General features: G+C 50.7%; 1 protein-coding gene across 2 annotated transcripts; it reads right to left on the reverse strand.

Annotated features, from left to right (window-relative positions):
* Nucleotides 1-236: 236 nt before the first annotated feature.
* GPKOW (G-patch domain and KOW motifs) lies at nt 237-11,620 on the reverse strand. 2 transcript variants are annotated; one of them, XR_004302074.1, is made up of 12 exons: nt 11,367-11,533; nt 10,225-10,379; nt 10,001-10,125; nt 7,957-8,066; nt 6,926-7,139; nt 6,365-6,497; nt 5,544-5,670; nt 5,224-5,344; nt 5,063-5,132; nt 4,443-4,525; nt 1,204-4,335; nt 237-713 (listed from the first exon to the last, which is right to left on the reverse strand). XR_004302074.1 is itself a non-coding variant. In XM_032426766.1 (11 exons), the coding sequence occupies exons 1-11, from the start codon at nt 11,531-11,533 to the stop codon at nt 4,201-4,203; spliced, it is 1,440 nt and encodes a 479-aa protein (XP_032282657.1). In that variant the 5' UTR covers nt 11,534-11,620; the 3' UTR covers nt 1,072-4,200. The 2 variants fall into 2 exon arrangements, 1 of the variants encoding a protein (XP_032282657.1); XM_032426766.1 differs by lacking the exon at nt 237-713 and having other exon boundaries at nt 1,072-4,335; nt 11,367-11,620.
* Between the last annotated feature and the right edge of the window lie 487 nt (nt 11,621-12,107).

Consider the following 12,107-nt stretch of genomic DNA (forward strand, 5'->3'; position numbering starts at 1 on the left):
TGGGGGGAGGGAAAAATGGAGAGTGAGTATTAATTGGTACGGGGTTTCTTTTATTTTTTTATTAACATATAATGTATTATTTGTTTCTGGGGTACAGGTCTGTGATTCATCAGTCTTATATAATACCCAGTGCTCATTACAACACACACCCTCCTCCCCAGTGCCCATCACCCAGTTACCCCATCCTCCACCCCCCCACCCCCCCCGTACAGGGTTTCTTTTAGGGGTGATGAAATGTTCTGGAATGAGATAGTGGTGATGGTTGCACAACCTTGTGAATATACTAAAACCATTGAATTGTATACTTGAAAGGGGTGGATTCTATGGTATGTGGATTTTATCTTACCAAAAAACCCAGGAATGACCTATTGATACATGGAACTACATGGATGAATCTCCAAAAATTCTGCAGAGTCTATCAGACAGAAAAGAGTACATACTCAATGATTCATTTATAGAAAACTCTAGAAAATGCAAACTAAATTACAGTGACAGAAAGCAAATCAGTGGGTGCATGGGGATGGGGGTGGGGCAGGAAGAAGGGATTATAAAGGGGCAGAGGAAACTTTTGGGAGTGACAATATACTCACCATCATGATTGTGATGATGTTTTCATGGGTGTATACATGTTATTTTAGAAATAATACAACCCCTCTTCTGCCTTCCTGGGCCACCACCATCTCTTTCTGTGTGCATGTCTCTTTGTGATATTTCTGACAGAGCATAAAAAGTCATCTCTTAGGCCCCAAATATGAAAAGTTATTTTGTTTTATTCATTTCTGTTGATATTCTGAATCTTCATATTAGTGCTTTCTGAAAACAACCTATAAATAGGATATGGCAAAGACAAAGGGGGTGTTGTATCCTTAAATTTCATATTCTTCAAGCAGTTTTTAAAAGAGAATAGGCTTGGGGTGCCTGGGTGGTTCAGTCGCTTAAGCGTCTGCCTTCAGCTCAGGTCATGATCCCAGGGTCCTGGGATCGAGCCCCGCATCGAGTCTCTGCTCAGTGGAGAGCCTGCTTCTCCCTCTCCCTCTGCCCCTCCCCCCAGCTTGTGCGTACACGCTCTCTCTCAAATATATAAAATCTTAAAAAAAAAAAGTACTGCCTTCTGCCCACCCTGGATCCCTTTGACCCTGCTGTTCTTTTTTCCACCATGGCTCCTCTCGCCTTCTAGCATACTAAATCATTTACCTCTTATACTGCTTATTGTCTCTCAGCCCCACTGGAACATCAGCTCCACAAGGGCAATGATCTTCATCTGTTTTGTTCATGGCTGTATCCCCAGTATTTAGAATCATGTCTGGCATATAGTAGGGACTCATTTGTTGAATGATTTACTCTCTTCTGTATCCCTAGCATGCGGAATGGTACCTGGAATACAGTGAAGGCTCAAGAGACGCCTGTTGAATGGATTGGGGCAATAGTGGCACTTGGTGAGGACCCACAGCTCCTTGTGCAGCTTTCCAAGGACCCTTATTGGGTCCTTCATCATTCTGCATGGTGCCAGAACATGGAGGTTAAGAGGCCCCAACCTGGGAGCGGAGGAGAGGAGCCCCTGGCTGAGGAAAGAATATCAGAGGAGAATCTAACTGCACGTTATCTGCCACCAAGCTCAGCCCCAGGCAAAAGTCCTAAGGGCCCAAATAATTGGCTCCTCTCTGAAAGGCAAAGAAGCTGCTTCTTGAGTCTGCTGCCACGAATTCACGACTGTGTCTGGACAGCGTCTAACACAGGCAGCAACCTGCCAGGGAGATTTCTGGAGACTTAGCAGGGGAGGCAGATGCTTTCTCACCCACATCTTGTTCATTCCCTGTGACGTGGAGGAAGCCAGCCTGAACAAATTGTACGTGTCACGGTCCCTGGCTTGCGGGTGGCGGGAAGAGAATTCACAGGCTCGCAGCTGTTGCCACAGCAACTGTGGCCAAAGGGGCAATCTTGGCAGCCAGCAAGCAGCAGGCAGAGAGCCGAGACAGAATTTTCCTTGTGCGCAAGAACAAGGGACAGACTGGGAAAGCCTCCTGATACTGTCCACACTTCCTGGGATGTAAGGAGCCTGTCCTGGAACTGAGGGATCAGGAGGGATCCACTCAGGGAAGCACAAAAAGCCGCGATGGTCTGTTGGGGGACCAGGTGCTCTGCTAGGGCTATGCGTTCTGGACACGGGGGTGTATTCAAGAACTTCAGGCCCCGTTTCTGAAGACAGGCTCGGGAGAAGACAGTCAACTCCAGGAAACTGAAATCTGATGAAAGATCTATCTTAAGTATCATGGCGCAGGGAGGAGAGGGATTGTCTGAAACTGCCAGGTTATGCCACACTGCAGGGCAGAGACAGGGGACCGGTGCCATCCTGCAGGAAGCTTTAAGCTCTTCTCGAGGGTGTTACCAAGATGAATTTACTACGATTTGGAGAAAGGAGGAGGCCTTCTTGACTGAATGTAGCACATACAACATGGGAACTAGACTACTGGACATGCTAGATTGGGAACCTTGAGAAGGCGTGACATTCCTTCCCCACAACATGAAAAATATAACCCAGCCGGGGAGTCCGGGGGCAGTGTGGACAATCACCATTACGACTCAGGAACTGGAGCAACTGGGGGTGGGGGTTTGTCCTTTGCTGTCTGCCTTAACCACCCTGCTAGGCCAATCTTGAAAACAGATGAGTTCTGGAATTAATTAGGGATGACAAACCAGGAAATCCATAAAATTGGTCTTTGCAAGTGTACTTCACAATGGGGTATGAGACTGGAAGGTTTTCTGATCATCCCTTACCTTACTCGGCATATGGCCACTGAATTGGCCAACTCACTGTTTTTCTGTATTGGCTCAATTTTGGCTCAAAACAGCAGTCTGCCTCTACTTGGCAGGGACAGCAGCTTAGCTTTATTATTCTGCTCTAGGGGATGTTTGCCAAAGAGGAGGGGGATGGGCAAAATAGGTGAAGGGGATTAAGAGGTATAAACTCCCAGTTATCAAATAAATAAATAAACAAACAAACAAACAAATAAGAAACTAAGTAAGTAAGTCAGGGAGATGAAAGGTACACCACAGAGAAGAGAGTCAATAACGTCGTAATAACATTGTCTGGTGAGTACACTTCGCATGGTGGGCATGGCGTCACGTACAGAATTGTCAAATCACTATACTGTACACCTGAAACTAAGATAACATTGTATATCAATTATACTTCAACAATTAAAAACATTTTTTTAAAGATTTAATCAGAAAAAAAGAGTTGTAAGAATTTCAATGCGATAATTCAGTTATTTAAAAAAAAATTCTCCAGTGCTGTGCCATGTTCTGACACGTCATGAGTTTATACTGGGGGGTACAGATCTAGCTCATACATCATTTATTACATCAACAACTTAGTGACTGGGGATAATTTAGAAGCAATTGTGCCTAAAGCTCTGCTTCCCTTGCTGCTTTTCTATCTCAGCCCGTTAAATAGGAAAAAGTTTAAGGACTGTCTGACAATAACCTTTCTGAGAGTCCAGTTACCTGGAGGAATCAGAGAAATTCTACCCGGGACACACAAAACTTTTTTACCGTCAAGCCAAAGTTTGGGGCCTAAAATGGGGGCCCCGAAATTAACTGGCCGCTCTGGGAGGTAGCACAAACATATCCTATTTGTGGGTAGAAGCCTCCCTTTCCTCTGGACTCTCGTCACTGGCGCAAGATATCTGATCTGGGCCAAGAGTAAAAGCAGAGCCACTGCTGGGATTCTCACTCAGAAAGTTGTGCAGAGATGCGGCATTCCAGGCTCCGTAGTATCTGCTCAAGGGACACACTTCATAGCTTCGGTGTTCCAAGAATGAGCTCGTGAGCAGGTGCATCCTTTGACTTGTCTGTCAGCCCCTACAGGGCCGTGGGGCTGAAGCCCGGAGTGGCTCCCACCTCAGTCAGCCCAGTTCCCACTTCCACTCAGCTCAGCACACATTTATGATCTCATCATTCTACTAAGTTTGGGAAATGATTTTTATTACACACTAACTTCTGGAAAATACTCAGTTTGTTTCGAGCCTCCCTTCTGGTCCGTCTATCTCGTGCCCTGTCCCTGTCCTTGTCCTGGAGCTGCAGTGCAAGCAGACGGCGGAACGGTGACCTCCCCACCTCTGCGAAGACAGGCTTTTCACACTGTACAGAGCCGGCAGCAGGCCGGGGATGGTGGGGTGGGGGTGGGAGTGGGGCCGCGGGTCAGTCTTCATCAGAGTCCCTGGGGCCCACGTACTGGCAGACAGCATCATAGTGAAGCTCCACCAGCTGATTCTCTCTCCGCAGCTGCACCAGAGCCCGGCTCCGTTCTCTGTCCCGGCCCAGCAGGTGGCCCACCTGGAGCAGTGGCGGGTAGAGTCAGCAAGGCCAACCTGGACGCTGGGACAGCCCCTGCATGGCCCCTGTATGGCCCCTGCCCACCCACACCCAGGTCTGAGACTCACCCTTCCAGCCTGTGGCCCCAGCACCACCATCACCCGGTCCTCGACCTTGGGGACCAGGGTCTCCAGCATGCCTTCCTTTATGCCTGCAGATGAGGAAAGGGGAGTGAGTGAGGCCCTCGGCCAGGGCCAGCCCACCCAGGGTCCTGTCAGAAGGCCTTTCCTGTATTGCCCAGAGCCACCCTGCACCCTGTTGACAGGTAGGGGTCCCAGCACCCCACTTCACAGGCAAGGACACCTAAGGAGCAGTTCCTAGAAATAACGATAAGAAAGGGAGCACTTATGCACAAAGATGGTGGGTGATGGCAACTGATCCCGTTTACTATGGGCGTGTCACCTGCCTGCCCTGCATGGGGAGTTCCGTACACATCCGTACGAGGCCCGGTCCTCAGAGGGAGAAAGAGCTCATTTTTATGCCAGTACTCGCTCATGGGGAAAGAGGGGCTCAGATAATCACCATCACAGAAGCGCCTCAGGTTCTGTCAGAAGATTCTGGGCCTTGCAAAATACCTGAACTCTGCCCAACCTCCCAGCCTTTGCCCACGCCAGCCTCTTGGTCGAAGACAGCCTTCCCACTCGGCCTCCGGGATGGTGACGACCCAGTGGTCATCACTCACACTCACCTTCCAGGATCCGGCCTTCGTCTGTCCTACACACACAGGTATCTGGGCTGAGGACATCTTCAATCGTCATCTGGGTAGAGGGCCAGGGGGTGTGAGAATGTTAGAGTTACGGGGGCCTAGTCCCTGGGGGCGGAGGGGGCACCAGGTTGCAGGGTTCCCACCTTGGTGTTGTAATACTGGCCGCCCTTATGCTGCCTGTCCACAAAGCGCACACGCAGGTCCCTGTGCAACCACTGCTGGCTCCGGGGGCCGGCCTTCTCACTCTTGGCTACAGGCTCCTGTCTGTGGAAAGGGGCCAATGCGAGGCTTAGCTGCTCAGACGCACGTTCCGGTCCCCCCACCTCTGCGGCTGTGACACGCACCCAGAAAGCCGTCCCCAGTTCCTTCTATGTGCCTGCCTTGCCCCGGAAGCCTTCTCTGACTGCTAGAACGCTTCCACAGCCTTGCTTTCTCCCCCTATCCCAGATGCCCAGGGTCCCACCGGTCAGGAAGGTGTTTCCGCTTCCTCTCTGGGTCCTCCTGCCGGCCGGGAAGGTCCTGATCCGGGAGGGCCTTCCATGATGAGGCTGTTCCGTTCTGTTGCCCTGGGGAAGTTTTGCTCATCTGGCCTGTGCAAGAGTGTGTGGAGAACCAGGAAGGAGCCTCAGTGTGCCATTCTCTGACCCGGCAGGCTACACCTCGGCCTCGGGCCACCTCCCACCTGCCTCAGTGTCCCCTCCCACCATCACAACTTTGCTGGTGCCATTAGAATGCTCTCCCCTTCCCCTCAACTGCTGCGGCTTCCTTCAGGATGCCTTCCTTAGCCACTCCAGCATGTGCTGATGGTACTGATCTGAGGCAACCACCTAGTGTGGGCTAGGGAAATCCGAGAGCTCTGTCAGCACCTATCTCCCATCTGCCAAACTGCCCCCATCCTGCTGCCATGCCTGGATTGCCTTCCTCCTTGGTCATGGCCTAGTCCCAGGTGCCCTCACACTCTAGAAGAAGAGAGGCTCATCACCTTGAACAGACAGACCTCCTGAGGATAGGCATAGGTTTCTATACCTGTTTTTTCTCTCTCAGAAAGAGGCTAAAGCCCCAGGGTAACTAGATCAATTTTTCTTCAGACTGAATAAACCATTTATCTTCGCTCTCACCCCCTGACCTCTGACCAGATGACACACCTGCCAGGCAGACCGCGGCCCCTCCCCTCTGCGGATCTGACACCCGCCCTCCCCCCCAGCCTCGCCCCCCGAGACAGGCTCTACTGCCCCCCCTGGAATGCTTCTCCAGCTCTCCCAGCAAGGTAGGAGGCTCACTCACTGAGATCCAAGCAGTTCTTGTCAAACTCCTGCTGGGAAACAGGCCGCAGGCAGTACTCACTAACAGTCACCATGCGGTTCCCCACGGCCAGGCGAACCACGGCCCGAACATTGTCAGGATCGAGGCCTTCTACCTGAAGTGTTGGGGGGAAGAAGTTAGGCAGGGGTTGAGAGGACTAAACCCACATTCCTAGGACCAAGCTATCCACTCTTACCTCCAATAGGCCTGACCCCTGTGTCTCCCCCACCAGACTGGCCCAAGGTCTGGGACTGGGCCTGGTCCATGTGTCTCCCCTACCAGACTGTGTGCCTTGGATATATTTTAAAGAATTTAAGTCTCAGGAACATGTGGCATATGGCATTCTCTCTCTCTCAGTTGGAAACTGAGGCCCAGAAAGGCCCAGCAAGTGGTTCTGAGTTACTGAGTGAGGCAGCAAGCCAGGCAGGCCTGAAAGACAAGGACTCCCATCCAGCCTTTCCATCAATTCCTCCTCCCTCTGACCCCTCACATCAATCTTCTCTGCTGCCTGTCTTGGGCTCTAGGCCTAGGGTGGTTCCTTACCTTCCCGTAGAGGCCTCGGTGAGGGCCGGAAAGAACCACCACAGCCCCTCCAGGCACCAGTCCTCGAGGCTGGTCTTCCTTATCCTTCTCTTGCTCCTCATCTGGCTTTGGTTGGTGGTGGGGGCCAGTGGAGACCAGGGCCTGGACCTCATTCAGGTTGGCACCCAGCCCTAACCCCTTCGGCCTCAGTAAGTTGACACGGGGCTTCACCACTCTGCAGGGAGCACAGTATACGAGCTTGTTGGGCCAGGGATACGGGGAGGGTGTGTGTGTGTGTGTGTGTGTGTGTGTGTGCGTGTGTGCAAGTCTTCAGTGTCCCCACTACCACCACCCAAATCCCACCCTGTCAACATGTCAAGAATATCCTTCCTGATCTCACATTAGGACTGTTTTTGATCTATAGAAATAGCAATTTCATTTGGTCCAACCTAATAACACACTGGATATACCATCTTTTACATATTATCTACAGTGGCATCTGAGGCAGATCCCTATAATCAAATACCCTAATATTTCTACAGGGGAAATCGTACAAATATTCACACCAAGCAGGAGAAATCAACTATAATATGCTCTCCATCAATTCAGGTCATGTTTGGCTACTAAGTGGTTTATGAAAAAAATGGTTTTCAGAATTCTTTGGAGTTGAAAACGGAGAAGGGATCCTAAGTCTGGGTGATAACAGCAAATGTCTCGTCTATGTTTATTTGGGACCAGGGCCTGCTATAAGTGCTTTATGTGCATAATTTCATGTAATTCTGCAACAGACCTGGGAAATCAGTATTATCACCATCCCCATTTTGCAGATGAGGAAGGTGATGCTCAGAAAGGTAACCTATACATAAACGGGATCCCGTTACAGAGTTTCAAAGGGCAAACAGGAAACTGAAACAGTAGTGGAAAGGCTTACTGAGTTACTTAGGGTGGTGACATGCCTTCTCCCCGCCTGGATGGTTCTGGACGGGCGGTAACTCATGGGGGTCTTGTTCACTGCCCTGTCTGCTGCCCCCTGCCCCTACCCTAGAACTCACTGATTGAAGGTGCGGCCAATGCCCTCGCCAGGTTTCCAGCCCATGCCTCGTAACATGGCCAGCCCATAGGCCTCTACGGGGACTGCCTCGTAATCAGCTTCCTCCGGCACCTACAGGTTCAGCAGAGAAAGGATGGTCAGGCTGGGCCCATGGTGGGCCCTCAGAAGCACGTTTACTAACACCCAGCGGATGACCCTCAGTGCTTCTTTTCCAGTAAGCTCAAGGTTAGTTTTGATTTCCTCTTGCTGTCCCTCACTTTAGTCCTCCACATTGTCCTTCAACAAATAATTATAAAGCACCTATTCTGTGCCAGGTACTGACCTAGCTGATGAGGGTAAAGCAGTGACCAAAACAGACAAAACCCCCCGATCCTGCCCTGTGGGGCTGACATTCTAGTTGTAGAGACACAGAATAAAAAAAATACATAAAACAGGGTATGTCAGGTAGTGGTAAGTTATATGAAGAAAAATAAAGCAGATTGAGGGGATGCAGAGGGATGGAGAAGGGAATATCACTGAGTTGATATCTGAGCAGAGACCAGAAAGAGATGACAGAGGGAGCCATAAGGATGTGAGAAGGACGGGTAGTCCAAGCAGAGAGAACAGTAAGAGCAAAGGCCCTGAGGCAGGACAAGTTTGGTATGTGGGAAGAGCATCATGAAAGTCAACCTGACTGAAAAAGAGATGTGGAGGCAGAGAGGGGCAGTGAGAGATGAATCAGGAGGTCTGGGCTGGAGCTGCAGGAGGGTGGCCACCAAAAGGGGGCCCATGAGGAAGTTCCTGCAACAGTCCAGATGAGAGATGCTGGTGGCTCAGACCAGAGTGGTAGGTAGGTACTGGTGAAAAGTGGTCAGATTCTGGATGTATTCTGCAAAGGGAGATGACAGGATTTTGCTGAAAGCCTGCATAAGGGGTATGAAACAAAGAGGGGAGTCAAGAGTGACTCTAAGGTTTTTAGGCTGAGTGAGAGGAAGGATGGATGCAACTGTGACCCACTGAGATGCTGAAGGCTGGGGAAGGAGAGGAAATGAGAGAAATGAGGCCAAAGTGGGAACAGGATGGAAAGTGAAGTGAAGGTCTTTTTTTAAGATGAAAGAAACCAGAAGACAGCTGAAGGCCAACGAGAACAGTTCAGTCGAAAGAGAAGACGGTCTTGGGGCGGTAGGAGAACTAGGCCCCAAAGAAGCATTGCTAAAAAATTTGTGAATAAAGCGGTGAAAAGTGGGGTCCGTGGGTATGAAAGACAGACTTGGTTGCTTCTGTAGACACACCCCTCACTTCCCCTGTTATCTATCACTTCCCATCCTCACTCCCTTGATTCCTTTTTATCCCCCCCTCAATTCTTTATACTCACTTTAGACACACTGCAGGTTGCTTCACTGATGGACCCACACCACACTGACTCCCTGCCACCGTGCCACTGCTCCGGTTGTTGCTGCCATTAGTACTCACCCTGATCTTCCCTCACTCACTAAACCCGACCTGTCCTTCCAGGCCTCACTCCTACCACTCTGGTCTGAGTGGCCATCATTTCCAGCCTGTGCTACTGGTCTCCTTGCTTCCGCCTTTGCTGACTACTCTGTTCTGCTCACAGTAGCCAGAGAGATCCTGTCAAATCTTAAGGCTTGACCCCTCTCCGCTCAGAACCCTCTCATGGCTCTCATCTGGTCCACAAGGCCCTGCTTAGTTTAGCCCCTGCCACTTCTGACTTCGTCTCCCCCTCCTCCTCTTCACTCATTCCACTCTAGTTACACTGGTCTCCTTGGTGTTCCTCAAACACTCCAGGCTGAGTCTACCCTCAGGATCTTTGCATTTCCTGTTCCCTTAGCTCCTCATCTTACTCAGATAATCCCAGAATGCAAGTGTTTTCCACACCTCAGCATCTGGATTCATTTGTTAATGCTTCCAAAAAAGGACAGAGGGAGAAAGGGATAGGCAGCAGGCCTCTAATACACACACAGACTTTCCCTGCTGTGTGCAGAGAGGCAAGCCTGGCAGACAGGGCAAAGGGAGGCTGGGGTAGGAGGAGTTAGGGGCCAGCTCACTGTCTCAGCCCGGGGTTCGCTGTCTGCCCCTTCCCCGTTAGGGATGCATCCTTTCTGGATCATGGGGATAGCAAGCGTGGGGTCGACACCCGAATTCTCTCTCTCCTCCAGGGACTTCTTGGAGTCTAAGGAAGAATGGGAGGGAGCAATGAGGTCCCACCCTATCCTTCCATTTTCCTCCCCCTCTTCCTTCACTGGGGCAAGGCGAAGAGGGGATCACTCACCCTCAATGAGCTCCTTCACAGCCTGGGACAGCACCCCATCCACCAAGGCCTCAATATTTGTGGATGGCCCAGGGGCCTGGGTCGGTGGCTGCCTGCGATGGCCATTCTTGATCAAAGGGATGACGAGTTCCTTGGGGGTTTCTGAGGGCTTCACACTGATGTGGACACAGCGGCATGAAGTTGGGAGAGTAGCATGGTCAGTGGGTTCTGAGCCACACTCCTCCCTTCAGCGAAAACGAAAGGGCCAAACTCACCCCCCACCCCAGATGGACCACACCCTTTGCTCTCCTGTCAGGTCTCTAATGGTGCTTTGTTTGTTTGTTTGTTTTTAAAGATTTTATTTATTTATTTAATTGAGAGAGAGACAGTGAGAGAGGGAACACAAGTAGGAGGAGTGGGAGAGGGAGAAGCAGGCTTCCCGCCGAGCAGGGAGCCCGATGTGGAGCTCGATCCCCGGACCCCGGAACCATGACCTGAGCAGAAAGCAGACGTCTAACCAACTGAGCCACCCAGGCGCCCCTAATGGTGCTTTCTTTGGATTCTCTCCCTCACCCCCAACTCTTAAATGTCAGTGCCTTTGAGGAATCAGCCTTCAGTCCTGGACCCTCTGCTCATCCCAAGACCCACATCCATGGCCTTCACAATGACTCAAATCACCATCTTCAGCCCAGACTCTCCCCAGATCCAGGGTTCACATCAATCTCCTGGATGGTTGATTTTCTTCTGGAAGCCTCTCCCTCTGACTCTCCTTTCTGAACTAAGCTGATGATGGTCTCCCCCAACCCGAATCTGCCACTCCACCCCGTTCCCCATACTAGTGAAGCTCCACCGCTTCAGCTGAGACACTAGGGGTCCTGTCATCACTCCTTCCCTTCTCTCAGAACGCACACACGTCAGGGTCCTCAAGTCCTAAAGACACACCCTCTGAGGAATACATCCTCTTTTCTCAAACGCCACGGCTGTCAGGCCCAATTTCCCCACCTCTCCTGTTCCACACTCCCGCCTTCTCGCCTCCACGAGTTTTCCCAGGCTGTGCTTCAAGCGTTCCAGACCACCGCCACCAAGACAATCAACTCAGATTCCACCCTCCCGCTTGCACCCACCGAACCGAATTCTAAGGGATGAAAGACCCGGCGCTTCACCTTTGCAGCTCCCTCCCTTCCACGGTCTTTAAGAAATCCTTCTCCTCTGGAGCCGCACCCGCGTCGTCCGCGAGCCGTCTCCGGGCAGATGTGCGATTGAAGCTGAACGAAATTGGGGCAGCGGAGGCTCCTGCCGGCCGCAAAGCACCCTCTTCAGCATCCGCCATCTTGCCCCTCTTTCCCAGGCGAGTGCGCTGCTTGCTGGGAAGTTTAGTTTGGGTTCAGTTTGAGCGGGGCCAGACAATGAGCGCTAGAACTACCTTTCCCATAGAACACTGCGGCATCGGCGGGCGAAGGTGAAAAAAGGGGCCTTAGGAAGTAATTGTCGCTCTTTTCACTTCATAGGAGTGCGTTGCGCCAAGCATAAAGGGAAATGTAGTTCTTGGGTGAGGTAGGTGTGGCAGAGGTGGATTCGTTCTTCCTTCCTATAGGAGGTCAACAAGTATTTATTAATTACCTACTGTGTGCACGTTACTGTGCCCTACTGGTATGGGAAATGTAGATAAAATACATCATTAAGAAAAAAATCTGTGAGTGCCAGTTGTGTACAATAACAAATAGACATTTAAATGGTGCCTACCGATGCCAGATTTAATACACAACAAGCTCTGGATTCAAATATTATTAAAATAGACATCCTCCTTTCTAGAGGCTGATAGTCCAGTGGGGAACAATAACACTTAAACAGATATTTTATATATATATATATATATATATATATATATATATATATATATATAT

The sequence above is a fragment of the Phoca vitulina genome, unplaced genomic scaffold (assembly GCF_004348235.1).
Source record: "Phoca vitulina isolate PV1807 unplaced genomic scaffold, GSC_HSeal_1.0 scaffold35, whole genome shotgun sequence".
NCBI classification, from domain to species: domain Eukaryota; kingdom Metazoa; phylum Chordata; class Mammalia; order Carnivora; family Phocidae; genus Phoca; species Phoca vitulina.

What these genes read in the sequence shown, in the direction of transcription:
- GPKOW (XM_032426766.1), bottom strand. Translation starts at nt 11,533, where the DNA reads ATGGCGGATGCTGAAGAGGGTGCTTTGCGGCCGGCAGGAGCCTCCGCT. An exon ending in TGTGAAGGAGCTCATTGAGG is followed by an intron (nt 10,126 to 10,224) that starts GTGAGTGATCCC and finishes ATTCTTCCTTAG; the next exon opens with ACTCCAAGAAGTCCCTGGAG. An exon ending in ATTGGCCGCACCTTCAATCA is followed by an intron (nt 7,140 to 7,956) that starts GTGAGTTCTAGG and finishes TGCTCCCTGCAG; the next exon opens with AGTGGTGAAGCCCCGTGTCA.